The 27,612-nt window shown below is 33.5% G+C and overlaps 4 protein-coding genes across 4 annotated transcripts in view; 3 read left to right on the top strand and 1 right to left on the bottom strand.

Moving 5' to 3' along the window:
* Positions 1-20,563, top strand: part of LOC133337857 (uncharacterized) — a 37,688-nt gene extending 17,125 nt beyond the window's left edge. The window contains exons 5-12 of the mRNA XM_061546067.1: positions 5,096-5,296; positions 5,367-5,715; positions 8,875-9,041; positions 13,688-13,813; positions 13,893-14,465; positions 19,283-19,891; positions 19,958-20,392; positions 20,459-20,563. Coding sequence (XP_061402051.1) covers positions 5,096-5,296; positions 5,367-5,715; positions 8,875-9,041; positions 13,688-13,813; positions 13,893-14,465; positions 19,283-19,891; positions 19,958-20,392; positions 20,459-20,563 — 2,565 coding nt within the window. The remainder of the gene's footprint in view (positions 1-5,095; positions 5,297-5,366; positions 5,716-8,874; positions 9,042-13,687; positions 13,814-13,892; positions 14,466-19,282; positions 19,892-19,957; positions 20,393-20,458) is intronic.
* A 332-nt stretch (positions 20,564-20,895) lies between these two features.
* LOC133337859 (carnitine O-acetyltransferase-like) lies at positions 20,896-21,507 on the top strand. Its single transcript, XM_061546068.1, has one exon. It carries the CDS (start codon positions 20,896-20,898, stop codon positions 21,505-21,507), a length of 612 nt encoding a protein of 203 aa, XP_061402052.1.
* A 969-nt stretch (positions 21,508-22,476) lies between these two features.
* On the top strand, positions 22,477-25,199 carry LOC133337860 (carnitine O-acetyltransferase-like). Its single transcript, XM_061546069.1, has 6 exons — positions 22,477-22,512; positions 22,576-23,187; positions 23,248-23,595; positions 23,831-23,931; positions 23,988-24,236; positions 24,638-25,199. The coding sequence occupies exons 1-6, from the start codon at positions 22,477-22,479 to the stop codon at positions 25,197-25,199; spliced, it is 1,908 nt and encodes a 635-aa protein (XP_061402053.1).
* A 166-nt stretch (positions 25,200-25,365) lies between these two features.
* LOC133337853 (thyrostimulin alpha-2 subunit) lies at positions 25,366-25,904 on the bottom strand. The gene is made up of 2 exons (XM_061546063.1): positions 25,620-25,904; positions 25,366-25,545 (listed from the first exon to the last, which is right to left on the bottom strand). The coding sequence occupies exons 1-2, from the start codon at positions 25,896-25,898 to the stop codon at positions 25,453-25,455; spliced, it is 372 nt and encodes a 123-aa protein (XP_061402047.1). The 5' UTR covers positions 25,899-25,904; the 3' UTR covers positions 25,366-25,452.
* Between the last annotated feature and the right edge of the window lie 1,708 nt (positions 25,905-27,612).

Genomic DNA, 27,612 nt, shown 5'->3' on the forward strand with positions numbered 1-27,612 from the left:
GAACAAATTAATATAAACGGCAACAAGTTCCATGCTGCTGTTTTGATTTGTTGTTGTTGTTAAAAGTTAAACTTGGGTCAATAAACGCGATACGTTTTTGTTGTCTAGAGTTAGACACTAACAAAATAGTATTCATGCACACATAAAGTAGGAATTTAGGTATGTATGTGAGATTGTGTGTTACCAGATGTGAATGGTAACAGTGGCAAACAAAATTCATAGAACATGAATTAATATTAATATATGCTAAGTAGAAGAATGGAACTGAATCAGCAACTTAATTGGGAAAATATGTATTATTTGTTCACTAGACGAAATAAATGAGAAAAGAAAGAATGGCCTTTAAGAGGAACAGAGAAATGGGCCTTTAAGGGGACCCCCTCCATTCTCGATTAAAAAAATAATTTTTATTTTCTATTTAATTCGAAAATACAATAATTCAAGAATGTCCTATTTAAATTTTTAAATCTCAACAACTCTTGAAGATATAGCCGAGTCAGCATCAAGCGATGGCAAGAGAACCTCTCAAACTTTAGACGCGCAACGTTTTAAGTATTCTATATAATGTACGTTCATTAGTTAATCGTTTGAAAACCGTAGAAACTTCAAATCGAGAATGGGTTTGAGAATATAAATATAGAACATGTTCTTATCAAAAACACTGTGACTCATTTTTCAACTTGAAAATCTTGAACCAATCGGGAACGCCAAAAACTGAAAGAAAAGAAACATTTTTCGAACTGTGTTTAGAACTTGCTATTATTTCGACCAACACTATTTGCCCGGAAGATAGTCAAAGGATCAAAACAAACAACCCTTCTCAAAACCCCGTTATAAAGTCTCCTTTATAGAATGTTTAAAAATAAGAAAAAAATGTCTGCCTCTTTTTCACCACCACTGTTAACATCTCACAAAAAATAGTGGTGAAGACAAATCTGAGAACAAGCCCTCGTCACGACTTTTTTGTTGTTATTATTTTGTTTTCCTATTGTCATACATTTAATTTACATACCGTTGACATGCTCTATGACAGACATAACAAAATATTTACGTCGACATGCCGATCAACCTTAAGTACCAGCCTCCGTTAAATCTTTGGCTTAACGCCAGCTGGAAATATGTAATTATTAGGGTGGAAAACTGTCATGATGAGAAAAAATTTAATGAGAGTAAATTAAAAAGTCGTTAAGTTAACCTAGGCCGAATATCATATAATCTCCACCATAAATTGGGTTTTCAAACTATCTAAAATCGAGGGGCTTAGATAATGTGAATAGTCTTGCAGAACATTTTTTATCTGGTGAGAAAATAGGTCTATACCATAACGTGGATGCCGTTACCGTTCAATACTAAACATAAAGAAGTAATGGTGAACATCGATAAAACGACATAGAATATACCTACATCAGGGAAATACGCAGGTGGTGTGACCGGACTCACCCGAAATATATTTTTCTAAACAAAAATTTTATTTTTGCAATGAAAAATTTAGTATTTGTTTTGTGATCTATTTTTGATGGTTTGTTTCCCTTGCCATAAAATCGGTTTGTTTACTTTATATGTATTGTAATGTCGCTTGGCGAATGCATAATCTATAATACCTTCACAATTAATTCCTTTACAATTAACCATAAAATGTTGATAACATTTCTTCAACGTTTTAATTTAAAATTTATAAAAATTCCCAAATTATTTAAAAAATTCAAAAAAAAAAAATGAAAAACAAATTTATGGCATAGTAAAACAAAATATATGTATAACATGATTTTATTGCATGGATCATGATTTATGGAAAAGTTTTACCCTGATGATTAGTGAGTCATTAAATCCAATGACAAAACTACATGCATTGAATTTTCAATTGCTACCACTTCCAACTGCACACCTCCAAAAAATTAATCGCTTGTTTTGTTCCCAAACAGAAATGATCATATGGATGAATAAAAATCGACATTTTGTATGGAAATTTTTCCAAAATTATTTTATATTTTTCTATAGGTATTAACATAATTTATTAGATATCAATAGAGAAGGAAAAACAACAACAAGGAATAATTATTTATTAGAATATAATTTTATATTTTTATTTTCCATTCAATTCAAAAAAAGTGGTGGTTAATTCTATGGCTATGCCACGCAATGTTGCCGGTGGAAAGTTTTCTAATAAAAAAAAAACTTGTTTTAGCAAAAATACATATTGTAATGAATATACATACATATCGACATAAAATCATGTGTTTCATAGAAATTCGAATACAAAACAAATCATTGTTAGGATAGGTCTCCATGATATTAGTTCTCATAGCTAATTGCTTTGTTCATGAATTGAATTGTCAGTTTTGCAACAACAACAACTACAACAGCAAGATATTAAATATTGTAATTTACAATTAATTTGTCATATAAGCCGCAACGACAACAACTCCACATTGTTTATGTTAATAAAGCCTGCAATGACGTTCGAGTTGTTTGTTATAAATGCCAATGTTTATTATTTTTTCTGACTAGTCGCAGTTCCATTGATGACGTTTTTGTCTTAAGTCTTTTGTTTAAGCAAACATGGGAACAATGTTCCGATACACGTTCATTAAACTTGTTAAGGTTTATTTGTTTCAAAATTAGTTATTAATATCGTAAGATATTTCTATTCACTTTTTTGCATAAATAGTTCTAACCACAGTGTTAATTAAAAAAATAATTTATTTATTTAAATGAATTGCAAAAAAAGCAATCTGACCTCAAATGTTGTTTGAGTGAGAATTCAACTATTCATAAATACACACCCACTCCCTGTGATTTTGTTTAAACTAAAAAAAGTTAAATGAATCACTTGATGGGGTTTTACCGTAACTTAGATCCCCTGGCTCTTTGGACTTTGTTCAAAGTGTGCGTTTTTTTGCATTCTGACTCAGGTATAGTTATCTTCATGATTTATTAATACTACAGAGACATTAATAGAAAACATGGAATTTCAACACTATATTTTTATACTCTTCTCATTCCCTTTACAACACCTCGAAATATTCTTCAGAGTTCTATGGGGATTCAGCCATGTTTGTCTATTGTATTCAAGATGAAAATATAAATTTTAAGACTACAAGAATGTTTGATATTAAAAATTCACGTTTTGCGATAGCCCACCATATTTTCGGTAGTCTTTATTCTCATTTTGCAACCAAAGTGGTTGTAATTTGGCATTCCGGGTTCTTGGAGGGTCAAAAACAAATTTTTCTATATAGGTTCTCCATATAAGGGTATTATCATGCTCTGTATTTTTCGGTATTTTAAAGGTTTTGGCTGCATTATTTTTACGAAATAAACAAATTCTCCCCAGAAATTGGTCATGGTCATAGGTCCATGTTTTTAAATAACGCCTAATTTTCAGCAGAAATGAAGTCCCTAGTCGAATTATCCAATCTGAGTATCTGAAATGTAGCATTTCGTTTTCTCAGCAATCTTGAAGACTATTAAACTTTCATAGACCCAATTTAAATGCCCCAACCGATTTAGCGTGGGCAATATGTCATGGTGTGCCTTACTTAAGGAATTTTTATACTTTTTATATATTTGTAACAAGCAAAAGGAACGAGATAGGCACATGGTTCCTTTTGTGTATAGAATCACTACCTGTGTCGATTTATGCATGTTCGTCCGTCCGTCTGTCCATGTTAAATTGTAATGAAAGTACAGGTCGCATTTCTAATCCTATTTGGATGAAATTTGGAACAAGTCACTTATTTGGACGAACCCCATTGAAATTAGTGAAGATGGGGCCAGATTTAGATATAGCTCCCGTATATAGTTTCGTCCGATTTTACGTAAATGGTACATCCAAGTCCCTACATATCTTTCGATTGGCACAAAATTTGGCATAGGGTACTGAATTAGGTCCAGAATGATGTGTGCTGAGTTTCGTGAAAATGGGTTCAGATTTAGATTTATTTACACGGATTTTGTGTAAATAGTGTACCAAAGACCCTACATTTCTTTCCACTCGCTCGAAATTTGGCACAGCGTAGTGAAATAGGTCTAGAATGTTGTGTGCTAAGTTTAGTGAAAATCGGTTCAGATTTAAATATAGCTCCCATATACATTTCGTCCGATTTTAGATTAATGGAGGACAAAAGCCCCCGTATTTCTTTTGATTTGCACGAAACTTGGCATAGCGTACTGAATTGAGTCTAGTGTGCTAAGTGAAAATCGGTTCAGATTTAGATATAGCTCCCATACATATATTTGTCCGATTTTTCGTGTTAGTGTGTAATATTTACCCATAGTGGTGAAGGGTATCATATAGTCGGCCACGCCCGACTTGACTACTTTCCTTACTGGCTTTATTTCAAATTGCAATTAACATTTTCTCTCTCTCTCTTAACATTATACCTCAATTATTGTTTGAAACTAATTGCAGCCTAAGGCAAATGTAAACACATTAGCCAGATTTGGGTGTGTAAGGAAGATTAAAATGAAATTAATATTAAATTCTTATTATTAAAGTGTGTTTAATTTTGAAAGAATGTCGTGATAAATTTGATTTCTTCATTTGTTGGCTATTGAACTGATGCCATGCATTTTTTTACAAATAATTTAAAACACATGCAGAACATATATAAAAATAGCAAAGGAAATTTAATTATATAAAACAAAACTAAAACACAACTTCAAGATTTTGTATTATTAAGACATATTAATTGAATATTAATAATTTTATCCGGAGCTTGTAAGTTTTTTTCTTTCATTTTAATTGCCCTGCAACGACAATCAAGAAATCACAAACCCTTTTCCAGGGAAATAATTATGGAAATTCTTAGAAGCAATATTTATTGCATAATAAACAATAAAGTTTATTGCGTTTTTTTCCAACGTATATGATCTATATTCATTTAATACAATTACTACAACAAAATAAAGGGGTACAACTCGAACACAAGAAGAAAAAATAAAACAATAATTATTATATATGAATATTATCGACACGACAGCTAGTTAAACAATTAGCCATAACTATCGATTATTAAGAGTGTTATAAATTTCAATTACCCTGCAATTTCCATTTTTAATTCCCTAACTGATTGTTTGCTTTTATTTTTTGCAGGCCATATCCCATTTGACGGCAGACAAACCATTTTTCATACGCATGGCTTTGAATAGCCTATTTGCATCGCAGGATTCCAAGCCCATTGTCCGTATGACAGCCAAGGAATTTATGTTTGGTTATGCCACCACACTGACATCATTGGGTAACACATTTTTACCCGGATGGATATATTTCGATAAAGTTGGTTTGGTTGATAGGGTAAGTTCCGCATGGCATTTCACAGGCTCAAAAATATTTCATTAATCAAAATTTCTTCCTTTTCTTGCAGATGATGGATTTTAACAAAGATTTTGAAACATTCCATACCGGTGTTCCGGATCCCAGAATTTCTGGTCTCTATGCCACCTATCGTGGTTCACCAAATCTCCGCCAGTGGGATGGTGAACATTGCAGCAACATTGAAAATGCTTCAGATGGTGTTAAGTTCCCCAGTTTTATAAAGCCCAATGACACGTTGAAATTCTTTAGAAAAAGTATGTGCCGCCCGGTGACATTACATCGTGCCGATGATGAACTAATCCGTAAAGGCAGTTTGTCGGGCTATAAATATATCTTTGAAGATAATCTGTTGGATAATGGTCGTGTCAATGAGAAAAATAAATGCTTTTGTCGTAAAGGTAATTCTTGATATATTCTATAAATCATTATGGGGTATTTATGGTCATTAAGAAAAGAATATTGAGTTTGAAAGGAGAAGAAATGTTTCACTTTATAAATTTAAAATGTTTTACCTGATATCTGATTTCAAAACATATCTAATTTCAACACCCTATTCATTTTTGTTGTTTTATTTTCGAGCATATCAAATTGAACGGCTCAATTCTTGACTGGGATTCAGTTTCCAAACCAGATTAACACGATTGCATAGCCTTCGAATCGACAATACAATAATATCGCATGATATTCTTGCCTATCATATGTTTTTCCAGTTTACTGCATTTCCGGTAGCAACATTCTCTTCTGTCCAAGGGGGAGTTATTTAATAATAAAAACAAAAACTTAAAAAATAGTTTGACAAATTAAGTTGACATAAATATGTCTCAAAAGGGGCATAACTTAGAAAAGCTTTTAAGTCCCATTTTCATGATAAAAAAAAACAACAACAAAAAAAAACCATAACAAATTTGTTGTTGTGCTTTCGTTTTTTGTTAATGCTTTGTTTTTATTTTCCTCTAAATTTCATTGCACTACAATGTCATTGTCATGTTCATGATCAACAAAAACAAATGTTCCGATTGCAATTGTAGCACTCACTCTCTCTCACACACACATAACAGAAAATGGTAGTAATGATGTTACCGCATTTGACGTCAAATATCAACAGCATTGTTGGAATTTTTGTAACAAATTAATCGAAACACTTCATTGCCAGATAATTTCGGAATATTTTTCCTAACAACAACGACAACAGCTAAATATCAACAACAGAAAGTCCCTAGCAATAAAATTGTTAATGAAATCATCTTGTGACGGGGTTAATAATTGTCAAGTCATTGTAGAAAATCTGTCTGTAAAATATAGCCATAATTTGTAATTAATAACAACAACAATGGCAACACCAACAAATGCACAAATCCACCAAAATAAAAAACCTGGAAAATTCAATAATCAAACATTGTCTGATAACCAACTTGGAGGGGGTAATAGTTGCCAACCTTCCAGTTAATTTATCATAGTTTCAATTATTACCGCCGATCATTAGAAGAGCCGAAGATTAATATGACAATTAAAACAACAAAACGCTGATTAAAATTACATATAATAGAGCTGTTAAGATTATGATATACAATCAAGTGGCTGACACATTTCAGTTGGATATTCATAGTTTTTGTCCCTTGCTGGATATTCCTCTCTATCTGTCTACCTCCCTCTTTACCTCTATATTGCAGTTTGACTGCATTGCATTGTTGTATTGTTGCCGTGGTGCAACCAATCTGCATATCATCATTTGTAGTCATTAAAGTTACATTAAATAAAAATGTAATCATATTTTTAGATATGAAGGAATTTAAGTCTAGGCTTTATTCATAGCCTTGATTGACAGTTCTTAGCTTTACACTAGCCTACCGGTTTATATTTTTATGAAAATGTACCGGATTTATTTACAGTATAAAAAATAATTGCAGCAAAATTCAGTTTGGAGATTTTATTAACAAACATTAATGCAAAAACTAATACATCGATCTGAACGAACTTTTATGTCAACATTTGTAAATTATTTGCGAGGAGAGTTTTTGTTCTCTAAGAAAATAAAAAAAAACAAATTGCAGACACTAAGTTTGGAAAATTTGGCAGGGACCTTCAATATATTTAAAACCAGTGAGCGCAGCAGTGTAATCGGACCCTGCGTCCCTCTAAATATAGACCGATCTTTATCAAAGCAGTCATGCTTATTCTACGGCCAGACCCTTTTCTCTGTGCAAAATTTCGTATGGCTCGGGTCATAATTGTGGCATCTAGAGCGAGCAGAAAAACAGACACAAATAAAGTTTTTGGTCCATTTCATCCGTTAAATATAAACCGATCATTATTGAGATTTTTTTGCGAAGAAGTTTTGTCAAGAATGCAGAATGTCAATTTGCAATTACTTCGGTTAGAAAATATACCTAGGAGCATACAAATATCAAAAAAGGGGCTACACTAAAAAAAGTATGTGACTACTATGAAAAGCTTTTTATCCATATAAAGATATGCGCCGAGGGCCATCAAAATACTGATAACGGGATCTATACCAAAACATGGACCTATTTTAAAATTTTTCTGTAAAGATATTTTTCACACTACAAGAACCCGGGATTCCAAATGACGGAATATTTACCCTCTGCTTATAGTAGAGGGTATAAACATTGGTTAATATAAAGGCACTATGCTCAATTGTCCTTATAATGGGCATTCTGGAACTATTTCCGAGCTGTTTTATGTCCTGACGACCACTTAAAGCTTAAAAAAGATTTCCAGGTGCGTCGGTCGTGGGCAGCTCTTTAAATTTAAAAGACCATGTTTCGAGATGTTTCTTCCACTGGATCTATTCATCGAATTCGTGGCCTTTCCTTTCTACGTGGTCCATGAGTTGGCTCCCTCTTGTATGCCTTTTGAGCTAGAGCATCCTTATCCATACTCACAACATGACCTAGCCAACGTAGTCGCTGCAGCTCGATCCGTCTGACTATGTCGATGTTCGAGAATAGATGGTACAACTGATGGTTCATTCGACGGCGATATTCACCGTCGAAACAGATCGGCCCATAGATTTTTTTGAAGTTTTTACATTTACATACATACATTTACATCCCGGATGACCTTTTCCAGCAGGATGTTAAACAGGTCACACGACAAACTGTCACCTTGTCTGAATCCTCGTTGGGTATTGAAGGGCTCCGAGAGGTCCTTTCCGACTTTAACTGCTGATCTTGTGCCAGTTAAATACTTTTTGTACATTTTATAGAAAATTTACCTAGTCGGCTATAGAATTAACTTCTTAATTAAATACATTTTGTTTTCGAATATTTATCCCTAAATGATAGGCGATCCTGTTCGTCATAAATCCTTCATATTTTTCGATAACAAAATTAAGTTGTTAACATCGATGTTTTAATACTCTTCATGTGCAAAATAAGTCATAAAATAACGCCCCATTTACAAAAATAACTCCCGTAAAAACATCAATAATACATCGCGAATACAACAACAACAGCAACAACAATATGTTGTTAACATTTATGTCTTAACATTGTTTACTTATTTCATTTTTTTTTTATTTTTTCCTACAATTTCAGGTTACTGCCAGCCTGTGGGTTTAGTTGACGTCACCGATTGTTATTACGGTTTTCCAATTTCACTATCATTTCCCCACTTCATGGATGGCGATCCTCGTCTACAAACCGACATAACTGGTTTGGAGCCCAACAAGGAAAAACATTCATCAGAATTTATCATCGAGCCGGTAAGTTAAACTTCAAGCTATGTTTTCGTCACAATTACCGATTTTCGGTCGGTTAGTCAATAAGTCATTTAGTCAGTCAGCAAAAGTAACTGTTTGAGGCCATAGTGTCTGCTCGAAACAGCCAGTCAGCCAAACAAGTTTGTTCATCGCCTTTGCGATTCCGTACAAAATGTTGTTAAATATTTCAGACAGCGAGCATAGCAATCGATGATTACTGTTAAGCGTTTGCGTGCCGCATATTTTGTTCTTGATGTTGTTTCCCTGCCGTCAATTAACATTTCCATGTTGTTATTGAAATTCATCGAAAAGGCAGGGGGGCCAACGAAAAAACAGATACCGATGAATCATAGTTTCCTAGTTCCTTTCAAAAGGGGGGCCGCAATCATTATGACTTGGTATGCCCAAAGCACTTTGCGAATGGAAGATTTTTTTGTTTTGGCCAGAACATTCCGTCCCATTAAAATTACAAAATCGTCCATATCTCCAACACAGTCAAACAAAAAAAAAACAGTTAACAATAATAACATCATTAAAGGGTTTCAGAAAAGTGAAAGGATCCTCCTTGTTCTACTGTTGTCAAAAAACAAAAATACCGACATTTCCGACATACATTGCTAGTTTAAGGTTAATATCACAAAAACATACACGTGTTTGTGTATGTATTTATTTAGTTTTATATTTAATTACCATTTTTTCTACTTGATTGAGTTTTTTTACTTTTCATAGAAAATATTTCCACTAAATAATCATCAATCAATAAAAACAACTTGACTTTAATGGAAACCAATTATAAGTTGTAAAAATGCCAATTAATTTATCAAACGCAAAAACAAACAAAAAAAAACAATCTACTAAAGTCTCTTAATCAATCTTGAGGTAATCTATCTAATAAAAAATTTGTAAATAATTTTGTTGCAAACAACAACAAAAAACAACAGCATCCATAAAAACAATGTTTAATTACAATACAAACTCTATTATTATAGTTAATTCAGATGCCAGGTCGGAATCAAAATACATTTTGTTAGACATCATAATCTGATATTCATGGCAGATGTTTTCTATTCGGTCATTGGTGGGTGTTCAGATTTCAAAGGAAAATTTTTTTCGTGGATTGAATTATCCATTTTCATACAAGGATTAAAAAATATATATGTATTATTTTTTTGGAAACCAACGAATAAGTTTTCTTTCACCTATGGATCGAATTTCTATATAAGATTTGGTACCCATAAAATATGTAATTTGGAAAAACCTATAGAACATTTTTTATTTATTTTAAAATAAGTAGATATTAGAAACGAATCGAACTTTTCAACCCTCCGTAATTCTGGCATAGCTAGCTTGTGACAGAACATTTGATCCATAAGATGAGCTTAAAAATTTGAAATTTGAAAGAAATGTTATCTTTCCATCGGATTCGTGGTCTTCCCATTCTGCACGTCGATCTTGTGCACAGTTCTTCCAATTTGAAAGAAATGTTATCTTCCACTTGTTCTTTCTTCAAGACTATTCTTCTCCGGATTTCAAAGCTGATTTTATTAGTTTTATAAATAAATATATCCAAATTTGGTCCGAGTCTGCTGGACGTCTTGGGCATTGATTCCATCAGCTTGGTCTTCTCGACATTTACTGTCAGTCTCCTTCTCAATTCGTTCAAAGGTGGCTGTTACGTAGAGGTGTGCAAAAAGAGAGGAGAGTAAAGGAGAAACCGCCATATGAAATGTCTTACAAAAAGAGAACGAGCTTATTGATACATGCAAAACACGGGCACCAGTTCCCATGGTTGCCCAGCATTACTGTTACGGCTAGCAATTTTCGACCCATTATGTCGATGTCGTCGGCATATGCTGTTTGGTGTACAGGGTGCCATTTCTGTTCACATTAGCATCTCATATGACCTTTTCCAGCTGAATGTTAAACAGATCACACGACAAATTGTTATCTTGTCTGAATTCGCATTCGGTATTAAAGGGCTTTGAGAGGTCCTTTCCGACATTAACTGCTGACCTTGTGCCAGTAAAAGTTAACCGTATTAATTTTGCAAGAATGCCAAACGCAGACATGGCTTTAAATACCTCTGAGCGGATTGTACTTTTCATGGATCTTTTCCAGGATTTGGCGCAGAGTGAAAATCTGGTCAATGGTGGATTTGCCAGGTCTGAAGCCGCATTGGTATGGTCCAATAATATCATTGACCATTGATTTCGGTCGTTAACACAGCACGCTTGATAGCACTTTATATGCAATGGAATGGAGACTAATTCATATATAGTTGGCACATATCGCCTTGTCTCTTTTTTTGTCCACGAGACACAGGATGCTAAGGTTCCGATCATTGGGCATGCCAAATTCCTCTAGCCAATTTGTACTAATCATTTGATGCATGCTCCGGTCTTTAATAGATCGGCTGGTAATCCATCTTTATTATTCTTCAGCCGATTAATTGCTATTCAGACCTCATCTCGGCTAGGTGGTATAAAATCTATATCGTATTCTCTAATTGGTTCTGGGGTATCTTCTTCATCGTTATTAATTGATACCAGAAGCATTGCAAATGCTTCTTCCATATCCGGACTTCATTCTGACTCCTGCACATCTCGATTCGCTCACGATATTCTTGTTCTTTCTTCTCTCTTTTGAAAATGCATTTCTCCTCTCTCATTTTCTTCCGATAATTCCTCTCGCATTGTGTGTTGCTGATGTTTTAAGGGCTGAGTGCACCCTCTTCTAGTTTAGTTTTTAATTTGTCTACTCTCAGAGTATTAATGTATTAATTAATGTTTTTAATCTAAAAAGTTCTAGAACCCATATTTTTAAATCAAATTTATTTTCTAAAATTAAAAATAAATTGTCAAAATGTAAACAACAATTAATTTTATATGTTAATTATTTATTAATAAATGCAACAGATAATAACAATTATCTGCTAATTTAGAAATTTTATTGAATCTATTCGATTTAATATTAGCACAAACAATTTTTTTGGCGTAAAGGAATAATCTCTGAACCATTTATAGAAATTATAAATAAAAAATAAATCTAAACAAAAGAAACCGGTTTCTTTTGTTTAGATTATTTGTCTTTAAAATACATAATTATTTATGGACATTAATTAATATTATTGTGGTCTGGGTGTTCGCGAACAAATTGCCTTAAAAATATATGTATATAATAAGAAAACACAATACATTTATTTAAATTTAAAAAAAGAAGACATTTTTGAATATTTTTTTTTCTTATTCAAGAAAACTCCTATATCCCATAATTCACTATGATGATATGAAAACTACGAGGGGAACTGAAACTATCACGCAATGATTGATCTACGAGGGCATATCAGTCGGTTCGTGATATTTATCAGTCGGTTCGTGATATTTTTAATTATTAAGTCCCTGCTCTAAATCCGTTTTTTTAGAAAACATTGTGGGTTGTGTGGCCTAATTATACGTTAACCGCCTACCCACCACCCCAACGTCATTTCATCTATTCGTTGAATTTCCTAACTACCGATCAGTAATCAATCTGAATTCAATAAAATAGAATGTCGATTCTAGACATGTTGTCTAAATTAGCGATTAATTTTAATTATATAATAATGCGTTAAAGCTGTTGTTACAACCTTTGATTAAGATTTTTTTATAGAAACAAAATAACTTCAAAGAACAACAGCATTAAAATTGTAACAATGATAGCCATATCGTGCTATTACTATTAGAGACTAGAGTAGATCAGATCAGTAACACCAATAGCTAAACTGCGTGTTCGATAAACTTGGTTGTTTGCAATTTAATTAAATTTCCGCGATTAAATGGGAAGTTCGTTGTTGTTGCACATTGTTTATGACTATAATTTTAACTGCCATTACAGTTTAACCCCAGGGTTGGCGGATAACATTTTTGAAAATGTTTGAAATTTCTAGGAAAAATTAGATGAGATCCTTAAAATTATTTTCATAAACATTTAAAAATAGGCAAAATTTCTTAAAAAAAATCATGATAATGTTGATAAAGTTAGGAAATTTGATCTGCATTTTATGAACACAATTCATAAAACATTAAAACCTGGTTTTTGTTTGGAAGGAATTACAGAAGAGTTTGTCAAAAAAGAGGCAAAAGATGAGCACAATATTGATCAAGTTGGAAAAAATAAGACAATAGTTTTCAAATTCATGAAATGTGTACATATTTGGAAAAATTGTTTCTTAATTATAAGAATTTTTACATATACTCAAAGTGAGGTACATGACGAAAATAAACTACAAATGAAGTTATGAACAAAATCGTAAAAAATAATCTCTCAGTTGTCTAATCATGACTAGAATAATGTACGGAGTAGCTCGCCAGCAATGATCTGTGCAAATGATTTTGTACTTCACATTTTTGCGTGAAAAATGTCCTTGAATTTATAAGGTTCTATGCAAGGTACATTTACGTTACATTTGATTAAAATTAAACGTCTCGTTGATCCGCCATTGCTGCTTGTCAATGGGTTAACTTTTAAAATTATTCTATTGACGTAAAGCCTGGCTTGTTTTTTTCTCTTATTGTCAAATAATTATTTGTATATTTATAATTTGTCGTATTAATTAATTGTTTTTGTTCTATATTAATTGTTGTTATTGTTTTTTTAATCTTTCATTTTAGGAATCTGGTTTACCGCTTTCATTATCTGTGAAGGTACAAATCAATATGCACTTCCATGATTTGTCTGCTTATAGTCGGGTCAAACGTTTTAGCCATTTGACTGTGCCCATGTTGTGGTTTGAAATTGTTAGAATTTATTTTAAAATTTTTCCATTTTTCTAATTTTATTAAAAAAATATTTTCCTTTCTATTTCCTCCCTCTTAGACATTACCCGAATTACCAGATTCATTGGATTCCCGCTTCAATTTCTATTTGAATATTTTACCCTACATTGAACCCGTTGGTTTTTGGGCTGGTTTAGTATTTGGTTTAGCCCTGCTACTATACGCCGTCACCCGGGCAACAATGCGTTTAACCACCCTCAGTAAAAATGGCCAAACCCTGGAGGTGAATTATGCACGAGCAAACCTCCTACAAGTGGCCACAAATGGTGTCTATAATCCATGTGAAATGAAATTGTTACATTCGAATGAAAATAATAATATGATTGTGCGTAATGATGGCCACGAATCGGATGAATTATATACCGAGCTGCAGACTTCGATAAATGAAAAACAACAAGGGAACACCACTAAACATCGTGGTTCGTTTGCCTTGGAATTGGAACCGGCAATCTCCAACACCGATACCGATGAGGGCAATGAAAGTGATACAGCAACCTTAACGCTGAGTCGTAATTCAACACCATCCTGTTCGGATGATGGTGAAACGAATAATGATAGTTTAATATCAAAATCATATGCATCCGATGATGATGACGATGAGGAGGGACAAAATGTAAGTAAATAATAAATTAAGGATGCTTAATTTCTTTTTCGAAAACTCAAGATATCAAAGAGAGGGTCAGGATCTTCAAAAAAGTAAATAAAAAGTGCAAAAAAAGTTTTCGCAGATATGTCCGCCCTATTTTTAATATTTTTTTTTCGGATTTAAACGCATTATCCACGAAATTACTGTTTTATAACTTTCGGAATTTCGGGATGCCTAAAAAACTTCTTCGCACACAATTACTAATATAGACCAATGTTTACACATAGTCCATTCTCCATTTGATACACTTTCATGGTCCTAGGCGCAACTGAAGTGAGTTTAAGAGAGCCGTTCGGAAAGTTCTTAGACTAGCACAAAAAGCGCAGTATAAACAGAAAAAAGTTAAGTGTTTTGGAAACTTCCATCGCTGTTATGAACACATGTTAAATTTTGTTTCGATCTGGCAACTCCTACATATAGAAACATGTGTTCAAAAAAGACGCATGCGCATTTTTTTACAATGAAAGCACGCATTTCTTATTTTTCCATTTTTTGAACACCTGTTGCTATATGAAGTTGTTGCCAGATCGAAACAATATTTAACATGTGTTCACAACAGTGATGGACTTTTCCAAGACACATAACTTTTTTCTGTTCTTTTTTTTTGTGATAGGCTAAAAACTTTTCGAACTACCCTCTTAAAATCAATTCAGTTGTAGAATGCGGCTTTCAGCGTTTTTACATGTCTTTTTTATGTTAACCCAATATTTTAGCCGAATAATCACCACGTGCATACAATTTCACACTGTAGAATAGAAAAAAAGGTTTAATGTGTTTACTTCTTCGTCGTTAACAAGTTCATTTGATTTTTTTGATTGATAAACCCAAATAATTATTTGCAATATTAAAGAAATCGCTTAGTGGCGTGTGGGTATATCAAACATTAAAAAATAAATAAATAAAAATAAACAAAGTTCAATGAAACTTATCAATAATTTATTAACATTTTTGTTTGTTTTTTATTCTTTCAGACTGGCATCAGCTTAAGCAGATGTCGAAGTTCTATGACAGATACACATGGGAGTGTTCCTGGTCAACATTAAACCATCTAAGCTAAGAAAAGGCGCTCATCATCATCATCATCGCACGCACAACTTCATTCACAAATCCCATAAAGAAGACACACACAAAAGTATTCAAATTTAATGGAACTGGTTTTATAGTAGAAACAACAATAACAACAACACCATACACCACACTACGTAGTTATTAGCTATGTGTAAATTTACTGAGATTAATTAAGCCTAATTATCATTTAAATATGTATTGTATTTTTATATATAATTTATAGCGCACATTTTGTCAACCACACATGACATCAGGTGAGGCGAATTGAATGGTCAATGTGGGCTATCAAAACTATTTCCAAACAAGGCGGTGGTAAATAGCTTTGGTGTTGTCATTAGTATTTTTAAATGGATTCTTTTCAAGATTCTGTGAGAAAAAAATAACCGCAACACCTGGTCGCCTCATTGGCCTTCAATCCCGAATCAAGTTATAGGCTTCATGGGGGAAATTCCAAATGCCCAATAAATCGAAAACGATCAACTGTGATAGAGAGATAAAAAAGTCGATGTATAAGAGAGAAGTCCGTCAGCCAGTCATTCAGTCTTATTGAATTACAAAAACAACAAATAAATTTTATTTGGGTTTGGTTTGTTTGTATTTTTTATCATAACGATTTGCATATAACCATAGGTCTTTAGATTTTGAAAACAAACACAATTGTTTTAACATCGATATTGCTGTGGCTCATCTCATTTTTTTCCACAAACACACATGCATAAATATCCATAAAATTAGTTTTAAATATATAGTCTAGTTTTTAAGATTTTCTTAAATATTTTTTTTACCTAAATAAGTTAGTATTTTTATAGTCCCAATTCCGCCTCTGTGAGGATAAAACCAAATGTTTTCTTTTTTGTCCTAAACTAAAATAAAATTCTTAACAAGAAAATCATAATAGATTGTTTGAAAAAAAGAAGAAATCCAAATCGAACAATAATTCTATGATTTTGTGTTATGTAAGAATTATGAATCTATAAAAGAAAACAATGTCACTTTGTTTTTAAAGAATTCTCTCCCTCTCGAAAAGAAAGAATTGTTAAAAATATTTTAACCCTTCCTATCATTAATTAATATTTATTTAGAAGACTTTTCTAGACAAGGGGATAATATTATTGGGCAGACGAAAGTCAATTAATAAAAAATAAATCCTAATATTAATTCCCAGTGTTCGATTTTGCCTTTTACCTTAACGAATTTTACTCTAAATTCTCTTGTCTAAATTGGTCTTAAAATGCAATTATTTTATATAACTATTTTAACATTTTGTACATATTTCAGTGGATGGTAAAATAGTAGTTTTAAGTATATAAGTTTAAAATATAAAAAAAATATTTTAAATAAATAAAAAAAACTACAAAATTAACGGCATGTTGTTTTATTTTAAATGCTTACATAAATAAAAATCCTGACAATTTACAATGAAGATACATGTTTTACATAGCCCCCATATAAAGCAACCGCTCCTTTTAATGTTTTTTGATTATCGTAGGCCAATTTCAACCCAATGACAAATCTCACATATAAGGGACCGGACTAATTTAAGGTAAAAAGTTCGTCCGGCCTGAATTTACCAACATTTTACATGTTTTCAAGTAATAAAGTTAGGTTACATTTTGAAGAGTTATTTACTTTGAACAAAAATTAACAAAATGTTTCACCTTTGTTTTTTTTAATTTCTGAACGCTTCAAAAAAATTTTAGGCGACAAAATCGTTGATCACACATTTTTCTTGATATGCGGGAATAAAAGGAAGTCAACTGGTTCAGTTGGAACAGTCGCCCCAGACCTTACTTAGCTGGCTTGTTACAGAACGGTTGTTCCATAAACCGAGCATAAAAATTCCAAGGTCGCCGGTCTTGTGCGCATCTCCTCCAATTTGAAAGACCATGCCCCAAGATGGTGTCTTCTACTTGGTCTTTCCATCCAATTCGATGTTCGACCCATTATATCGATGTCATCGGCGTAGGCTGTTTGGTGTACAAAGTGTCATTTCTGTTCACATTTGCATCTCCTATGACCTTTTTCAGCAGTTTGTTAAAAAGGTCACACGACAAACTGTCACCTTGTCTGAATCCTTTCCGACTTTAACTGCTGACCTTGTGCCACTTAAAGTTATCCTGCATAGTCTTATTAATTTTGCAGGAATGCCGAACGCAGACATGGCTGTAAACACCTCTGAACGGATAGGGCTGTCAAATGTGGCTTTATAGTCGACGAATAGGCCAAGGCAGCGGTCGAAAGATGTTTCTAGGCGCTCGTAAAATATGTCATTGGTCTGCTCATCTTTGTCTTCGGTCAGAGCATGGACGCTAATAAGACTGATGTAGAAGAACTTCGCTTTTTTTCGTTGCTTTTTCGTATAGTAACTCGCGACACATATCAGCTCACTATTTCAATGGATGATGAAAATAGTTACCTCAGGCGACACCGCGGGGAGGTCAGTGTCCCCAATTGAGATGAAAGAGGAATACATGAACCTCAGGTAAAAAGATAACAGTTTTTCTAACTTATTCTAACCCTCGTGTCATTATATTCAACATTTAAAGATCCGTTAAATGATTTACAAGCAAGCGAAGTTTCACAACACAAAGCTTTCATATGTAAATATTCAATACTGTGATTTTCTTTCCTTTTTTAAGCTTAATTTGCTAAAATGTATCCATTTCGATCATTTCAAATTTTAGATATTTCCTTAAGATCCGTTAAATGATCAACAAACATTATTTCACAACTCACAGCTTTCTTATACATGATAAAATCGACAGAGAATAATACAAAATAATACTCTCATCTACTTTGGAAAATATGGCAACATTCATACATATAAACAAAAAAGAAACAAAAATAACAATTGTCAATTGAAGCTAATAGAAAAATATCGGTGTCAATTGTAGAAAAAATATAATAAAAAAAATCATATTTATTTTTAATCGAATTTGTTGAAAATCAATTCACTGGAAACGAAATAAATAAAAAAGAAACAACAAGGTAAATTAAAATAAAACCGGTGCAATTTATTAAGTAATTCAATGAGAATAACAAAGAAGAAAAAAATACTCTCTTCTTGGGGTCATAGTATTGCAAAAGATGTACATAGCCGATTTACTCTCTGTTGTTTTGGGGATCGCTCTCTCTCTCTCTCTTTTGCTTTTGTCCCCAACACGAGAATTATTCCTATTAATTTTTTATGTTTATAAAATCTCTTTAATCAACAATGAAATTAAACCAAATAAATAGACCTTTGCCCTATATTATTAAAAATCAAATTAATGATGTATTTTGAACCGATTGACTGGAAGGGGTATGGTTGATTTTAGCTTCCCTTTAGCCTCCCTGAACGCCATCCTAACGATCGAAATCATATTCATAAATCCAGTGTATATTTTAAATCGGATAAAAATGAAATCATACAAAATAGAAAAATACTGTCAAATAAAAAATGTTACAAATAGACTTTATTTGAACGAAAATAGGAATGTTCTGCCCTTAATCGATATTGCTTATAACGACTACCGCTTAAAACGAATAATGTCAGGAAAAATATTTACCAAGGTTACTTATTATTGTTATTTTAGAAACGATCCGAACTAAAATAACAGCAAATCAAAATAATTTACAACATGAAAATCATAGATCGCGCTGTATCAAAATATGTGGTATGTAATTGGAATTCCTTGCATTATATTTTCCATATAATAATTTCCGTTATTCCATAGTTTCATATAATATCAAATGCAATTCTTATTAAATCATGGCCCATAAAAATTTCCCTGCGAACCTATTCCTCACCATGTTGTCGATCGAAAAAGCAAAATCTTCTAAAATATCCTGCACTAAAATTGGATGAGACAATGCCGAAATTTTTAAAAAGCATACAACCACTACTTAGCGATAAGGAATATGAACAGACTGAACAAATGGCAGAAGAGTTTACGTGTGGTGAAGGGGCTCAATTGCAGGAATTACTAGAAAAAACCGCACAATGTGAAGAAAATTGGTTGGCTCTTAGATGGCTTAAATATGCCTACTTAGCTAATCGATTGCCAGTTACAATATACTCAAGTCCTGGTATGACATTTCCAATTATTAAATTCAAGAATCTCGATGAATACTATAACTATACGTCTAAACTTATAATGGGTTTGATTAAATTCAAGAAACAAGTTGATGATGGTCTTATACCAATAGTTAAAATGGGTAAATTGGAATTGGATAATTCACAATTTGGTGCTGTGTATGGCACCTGTCGCATACCTCTCTCAAAGGAGGATGATATTGAATATAATCCCAAATCTCCGCATGTGGTGGTTATTTATAAGAATCATGTAAATATGGGGATTCTAATACAAAGTATAAACCCTATTGTTCTACCATCTTCTGTTTCTTTAAAGTTTTACAAACTACCAGTCTACAATAAACATGGTCGCATTGTAAATGCCAAAATATTGGCGGAAGAGCTTAAGCGTATAGCTAATACCGAAAAAACTTATGGTATACCTTTGGGCATTTTATCCACGGATCAGCGTGATAATTGGGCTGAATCGTATTTGGAATTAAGTAAATGTGGCAATAATTGCAAAAGTCTGAAGTGTATACATTCGGCATTGTTTACCGTTTCACTGGATCAGTGTGTTGACTTTAAGGATGCGGATAAATATAATGTTTTGTCACATCAGCTAATACATGGCGGTGGATCTAAGCAAAATTCTGCCAATCGTTGGATGGATAAAACTATACAAGTACGTTTTATTGAAGATAAAACAAAACAGGGGGAAGCCAATGAAAATGAACGCAAAAACACAAAAACATTCTATTATTTGGTCGCCGTATTGTCTTTCAGTTAAATGTATAATTTTTATTATCTATTAATGTTTGACCTTTGATCAATCCAGGTTATTGTCAATCCGAATGGCATGAGCGGCTTTTGTTATGAACATTCTCCTGCAGAAGGCCAACCTATAGCTTTGATGACCGAATATTTGACAAAAATTTTGTAAGATATTTAAAAAGTTTACTCCTATAATTTATTTATTTTAGTACACTTCTTAAAGGCCTAAAAATTCAGAATTTGAAGATGGCTGTAGTGAAAATTATGAATGTGCTTCAAAATTAGAATTTGCCGAACCAACGGATTGCCTAAAGGCACAAATGAACAAAGCCACCGAGAATGTTGACAAATTAATTGCAAATTTCCATGTGCAAGTCTCGCACTATCAATGCTATGGCAAAGAATTTCTTAAGCAACAAAAATTAAGTCCAGATAGTTTTATACAAATGGCTTTACAATATGCTTTCTATAAGTATGGGAATTTGTTCATGGTTTGTAAAAATGAAATCGGTTTTTAAATTTTCACATTTTAGACATCACAAATGTGCTGCTGCCCAATATGAATCTGCCCATTTGCGTATATTTTATGGTGGACGCACCGAAACCATACGTTCATGTTCCAATGAATCGCTGGCATTTGCACGGGCCATGTTGAATCCCGCTGCCAATGATCAGACCCGTGTGGAACTACTCAAAGAGGCAGTTAATGGTCATCGTCAATATACCAATATGGCACTGCAGGGTCGTGGTGTTGATCGTCATTTATTGGGTCTAAAGCTAATGGCATTGGAAAATAATTTACCAATACCCAAGTTCTATACCTCACCTGGGTATCTTAAGAGTTCACATTTTCGTATTTCCACATCACAAGTTGCCACAAAGAATTTGGCTTTTATGAGTTATGGACCCTCTACAGATGATGGTTATGCCTGTTGTTATAATCCACGTGATAATGATATGTTTTTGGCGGTAACTTCATGGCGTTCGAATAAGGAGACATGCTCGGAAAAATTTGCCACATCGATTGAGGAAGCGTTAAGCAAAATGCATGAAATTTTAATGAAAACACAAAGCGACAAAAAGGATAAAAAGGAAACTAAATGCAAAAAATAAGAATTCAATATAAATGTTTTATAATGGACATTTTAATTGCTTGTTAATTCAGATATTTTAAATATATTCATGATATCTACTGTAATCGTATCGAAAACCTAAAATAGCAAATCTAGAGTCTTCTTTGATTATTATTTCTGTGGAATTTCATTAATCTCATTATACGAGCTTCCGAAGTCGGTTAATACTGACTAATTTATTATTTGCTGATCTATGAACCATAAGGGCTACGAATTCACTATTCTCTCTATGATGGCAATGTTAAAGAGAAGAATTTTTATTTTTCTATATTCGCTCTTTTTATTAATTCTTACCACCACCTCTTTGTTTTCTTTTAAAAGTAAGAGTGTATTTTCACCGCAAACCTGTTGTTTCTCTGCTGGCCTCCGCCGCCACATCATTACCCCAACCCCCACCACATAGCCACACACCCATTGCATTAGCATTGCTGCGTGCATTACTTAAATGAAATAATAGGTGGTAATACTAGGCTTGTTGCTGCTCCATAACGATACCAGTTTCCAACTTGTTTAAAGTTTTTGATTACGTGGTTGACTTTTTGTTTCTTTCTTGTTGAGTTGATGTCGTTTTCATTTTGATAAGCGGTATTGAAGCAGCGAGCTAGATTGCTGCATCAATTCAATAACATTTAAACATTTTTAGTCAGTCGTCCCTAGTCGGAGGTATTGAGCGAAGTACTACAAACGTAAGCGAAAGTACTAGAGTAGGTTAATATTTCAGTAGTAGTTCGAAACGAAACAGGTCGTTGATCTTATCAAAGAAGAGCAAAAAATAAAACACCAAGCGATAATCACTTTGCATTGTTGCTAATTATTTCTTTTTGGGGGATTATGTACAAGTATCAAAGGTGAAAACAACTACTTTCAATATTTATTTTTTAACCTTCAAGTATAACAATTCGTTTATTTTTGTAGAACTTCGTTGTCTGAGGAAACAACAATGGACAAAATGCCTGTTTTAACACGTAGAGTTCTGAGCAATTTGGTAAGCGGAAACAACAAAACACTTTTTTGTTCCAAATGAAGTTAATGCAACTTAATTTTACAGACCAAAAATAGTTTGTATGTTCCCAGCAAAATATCTGCCGCTTTGTGTTCAGCTCAGTTGCCTCAAAATGCCAATTACAGCACTGCTGGAAAAAGGCAAAATCTTTTAAAATTCCCTGCCTTAAAATTGGAAGAAACAATCCCGAAATTTTTAAAAACAGCTGAACCTGTTCTAACCAAAGAAGAATTGGAGGAGACTAAACGTATGGCTGCTGAATTCCAAGCGAAAGATGGTGCTGAATTACAAAAGATACTCGAAAAAGTAGCTGAGAGCCAAGAAAATTGGTTGGCTCCACGTTGGCTGAAAGCCGCCTACTTAACATATCGTGATCCAGTTACAGTTTTCTCCAGTCCCGGCATGACCTTCCCCCTGCAACAATTTAAATCGTCTGCCGATTACTATATGTACACAGCCAAGCTCATTCAAGGTTTGGTTAAATACAAACAGGTTGTAGATGATGGCAAGGTACCTGTGGTGAAAATGGGCAAAAACGAATTGGATAATTCACAGTTCAGTGCTGTGTATGGTACCTGTAGAATACCTCGTCCACAGGAAGATGCTCTGGAATATCATCCCACATCTAAGCACATTGCTGTGGTCTACAAGAATCATGTAAGCAATGACGATCAATACCAATCCAATATAAACTAAATTGTCAATCCCCTTTTTCAGTTCTTCAAGTTGCCGGTATATAATAAAAATGGTGTAATTATCAATGCCAAGGTTTTGGCTGAGCAACTACAACAAATTGCCAACTCCGAGAATAAATCGGGCATTCCCATTGGTTTGCTAACCACCGATAGTCGTGACAATTGGGCCTCGGCTTATGCTGAATTAATGAAATCCCCAACCAATGCCCGTAGTGTTAAGGTCATACAAGAGTCCTTGTTCACTGTTTCGTTGGATGAAGTGGTGCCATTCGCCCAAGACGAGGTTTACAATGTTTTAGGTTTGCAATTGATTCATGGTGGTGGTACCGATAAAAACAGTGCCAATCGTTGGATGGATAAAACCATACAGGTATAAATATATTTTTAATAAAATATGATTTAAAAAGGTTTGTCTGGATACTTTTCCAGTCACCATTTATTAAGAGTTAACTTTAATTATTAAAACAATTGGGTATGAAGATTAAATATTGAATATTTTTTGTGACCCAGAATTTTGTTACAGATAATTGCACAAATGGATGTTGAATACCATTCATGTCAACTACAAGAACAATCAATAATTTATATATTTCTTCCATTTACAGGTCGTTGTTAATCCCAACGGCATGAGTGGCTTCTGTTATGAACATTCTCCAGCTGAGGGTCAACCTATTGCCATGATGACTGATTATATAAACAAGATTTTGTAAGTAGACAAATTATTTTTGTTTAAAATATATTTAATTTCAATTACTTTTTTAGCCCCAATCCTCAGGAGTTTGAAAATGGTGCTAATGACAATTACGAAGCCTTTTCCAAGCTGCCATTTGATCAACCAACACCTGTTCTTGAGCAAAAACTCAACGAAGCTGCCAAAAATGTTAACAAACTAGCGGACGACTTGGAATTGCGTGTGCTACAATACAAAGGATTTGGCAAGGACTTTTTGAAGAAGCAAAAATTATCTCCTGATAGTTTTGTACAAATGGCTTTGCAATATGCTTTCTATAGGTAAGAAAATTTCATTTCCTAATCTCTTAAATAGGTATTGATCTAAAGTATCTTGAATTATTTGCAAATAGTTTACTATTCGCAAAAATATGTTATTTATTTGTTTTTCCTTTTCCAAAAATGTGTAAATGGAAACGGCATTCGGTGAATTTTTCAATGCTTAATTTTTAAGTTATGTCGTCAACCGCAACCGAAAATTATACAGATAAGTTTTCCTATTGAAAAATAAGTTTTCATTTTTAAAATAAAACTTTCGAATCATGTGCTAGAGTTTAAAAACTCAAATATTTTCCCATACATAAGGAGATTCCTATAGGTTTAGTTCATGTTCAGTTAAAACAAACAATTATAGAAAACCTTTTATTTAATCCAAATATTTATTGAATTTCTATATTTTTCAGACTACATAAATGTGCTGGTGCCCAATATGAAACTGCCCATTTACGTATCTATTATGGTGGACGTACTGAAACAATTCGTTCCTGTTCCAATGAATCATTGGCTTTTGCCAAAGCCATGATGGATCCAAAGTGCTCCGATGAAACCCGTGTTGAACTCTTGAAAAAGGCCGTCAATGGTCATCGTGAATATACCACAATGGCATTGCAAGGACGTGGTGTTGATCGCCACTTGTTGGGTCTTAAACTCATGGCCCTGGAAAATAACAAACCCATACCGAAATTCTATCAATCGCCTGGTGTGGTAAAGAGTGCCCACTTCCGTGTTTCTACTTCACAAGTTGCTTCGCCTAATGCTGCCTTCATGTGCTATGGTCCCCTGACTCATGACGGTTATGGTTGCTGTTATAATCCTCGAGATTCGGATATCTTTTTGGCCTGTTCCGCCTGGAAATCAAATGAAGAAACATCGGCTAAATTGTTTGCCAAATCCATTGATGAGGCCTTGACCAGTATGCGCGAATTGTTGGAACGTGCTGGCGAAAAGCCCAAGGCCAAATTGTAAATTTACAACTTCGATATTGTGTACATATTAAAGATAAGTTTAACGTTTTTGGTTTTAAATTAAATAAAAGAGACAAGAGATTATTTTACCCAGCGTAATTTTTGTGATTTATTGAATAGCACTTGTAAGCGGTTGCTATTTTTTGTAGTAGTTCTTTTTTTTGTAATTTTTGTAATTTAAATGGCTCATCTAACATTATATTTTATTATACAATTATTTACATCACGCTGCCGTATTCTATTTCCTCAGCAATTTAATCCTTTTTGCAATGATAACAACTACAAGAAAGAGCCGACTGAAAGGTAACATTACGCCAACCATCCATGCAAAGAACTCGTTTTTGCACCTAAAAATATTTAAAGAAATATCCAAAATATTATCACCTCTTGGTTGTGTCTGCGCCAAAATTCGAACACTAACCTCCCTTGATTCCATCATATTGCAACACTGGCCCACCGAGACCACGGGCTTTGGTGGTCTAAATGAACCGCCAGCATTACCCCAAGGCATTGAGGGCACGGAATACGATTCACAAAATCCACGACAAGCATTGGTGGTGATCAAAAACTCAACACAATCTGGTATAGAGATTTTACGGGTATTTCCCACCTTGTGACAACCAGGACGAAGCCATGTTTCTTTGGCATAACACAACAAGCTGAAGAATACAACCAAGGAGACAACTCGCAAAACCAACATTGTTAGATCGTTAAAATTCGAAGTCGTAATTGACACGTTAACCGAACCGTTAAAATGTTCGAAAGACAGCAAATCGTAATATCTGTATTTGTGCAGGAAGATGTTAACACATACTCGGTTCAATTAACACTACTTGCTATTCGGCAAGTTGCAGTCCTTTTTATGTTTGCCAAAGGACTTTCATCATTGGTGAAATAAGGATTCTGCGCAGTGTAGACAGAGCTTTTTTTGGTAATATTATTTTACTTAAAATAGCCGTTGAACTATTTTAAATAATTATTCGATTTTTATGCAAAATATATAAATGGAAAATATTGAAATTTCTTAGGAAAAGAAATCCTGTTTTTAATTATCCTTTCTGACGTAAGCCAATGACCCAAATATCCGAAACATGTAGCATTTTGCTGTAAATGATTGAGAATATATTTTTTTCAGAAATATTGTATACAAACATTTATCTTTGAACTTATAAAATCAATATCCGAAATGCGCCATACTAAAATCTTCAATTAGGTCTTAAAATTAATTTCCGAAATGGAAGTATAGAAACAATATTAGTTCTAGCGTTCTTTTTGACTTTTCTTCTCGGAGGAAGCAAAGACTAGTTCTCAAAAGAATCGCCTGTTATACATGAATCGAACATAACCGATTCAATCGAATCTAGCCGATGCATTGCGAAACCGTATTAAGTGCAAAAAATTGGATATAAATAGGTCATTATCATTAATTCATTCTTTACCGGTTAGAGGTTATAAATTTCCCATGATTTGAACCATTATAAATAAATACTTCTGTACTAAGAAGACGCATTCTTTTACATGGAATATAAAAGTTTCGTTGCTGTTCTTTTGGTCATTCAAAACTCGATATCCTCCGCAGGTTGAATGATTAGAATGCGTCCAAGAACCCCAAAATACCGAAAACAGGGGGTTACCCTTATATGGGGGCTACCCAAAAAAATTTACATATATTTATAATTTTTAGTGGAGAGATTTGCTACCCAATAACAACTCGAAGTACTAAATTACAGCCAATAATGTCGAATTGTACGATCATAACCCCGACAATTTGGGGGTACCGTTGTGTGGAGGCTATCCGAAAAAATTGGCCTATATTTATAATTTTAGTAGGGAGATTTGCTACCCAAAAAGAACTTAAAGTACAAAATTTCAGCGAATTCAGTTATAAAACACGCCCAAGAACCCCAAAATACCGAAAGTGGGGGGTACCCTTAAAGGGGGCTACCCGAAAAAATTGACCCGAAAAATGCGAGAACCCCCAAAATACCGAAAAGTGGGGTACCGTTATATGGGGGCTATCCGAAAAAATTGACCTATATTTATAAAAAAATTGCTACCCAAAAAAAATCAAAGTACCAAGTTGCAGAGAATTCAGTTGAAAAGCGCTCAAGAATCTTAAAATACCGAAAATTGAGTGTTACCCTTATATGAGAGCTATGCCTAAACGTAGGCCGATGTAGTCCATCTTCGAACTTGACCTGCCTGCAGACAAAAGACGACTCTATACAAAATTTTGGCGATCTATATTAATTCGTTTAGACGATAGAGTGCTCACAACAGACAGACGGACTTTAAGCTTGTCCGGTGGAGGGTTGTCTATGGTGGAGGGTATAAAAAATCGTAAATAATTCTGATATATAAGGCCCCCTCTGTCGATACATCAATGTTTCAATTGCTGATAATTTCGATAATTA

The sequence above is a fragment of the Musca vetustissima genome, unplaced genomic scaffold, assembly GCF_032173495.1.
Source record: "Musca vetustissima isolate MV318-11 ecotype Yass unplaced genomic scaffold, APGP_CSIRO_Mvet_v1 utg320, whole genome shotgun sequence".
Lineage (NCBI taxonomy): Eukaryota > Metazoa > Arthropoda > Insecta > Diptera > Muscidae > Musca > Musca vetustissima.

Coding starts and splice junctions, on each gene's coding strand:
- LOC133337859 (XM_061546068.1), top strand. CDS start 20,896: ATGAAATCGGTTTTTAAATTTTCACATTTTAGACATCACAAATGTGCT.
- LOC133337860 (XM_061546069.1), top strand. CDS start 22,477: ATGCCTGTTTTAACACGTAGAGTTCTGAGCAATTTG. Junction 22,513..22,575: donor GTAGAGTTCTGAGCAATTTG/GTAAGCGGAAAC, acceptor TTAATTTTACAG/ACCAAAAATAGTTTGTATGT. Junction 23,932..23,987: donor GATTATATAAACAAGATTTT/GTAAGTAGACAA, acceptor TTACTTTTTTAG/CCCCAATCCTCAGGAGTTTG.
- LOC133337853 (XM_061546063.1), bottom strand. CDS start 25,898: ATGTTGGTTTTGCGAGTTGTCTCCTTGGTTGTATTCTTCAGCTTGTTG. Junction 25,546..25,619: donor ATATGATGGAATCAAGGGAG/GTTAGTGTTCGA, acceptor AAATATTTTTAG/GTGCAAAAACGAGTTCTTTG.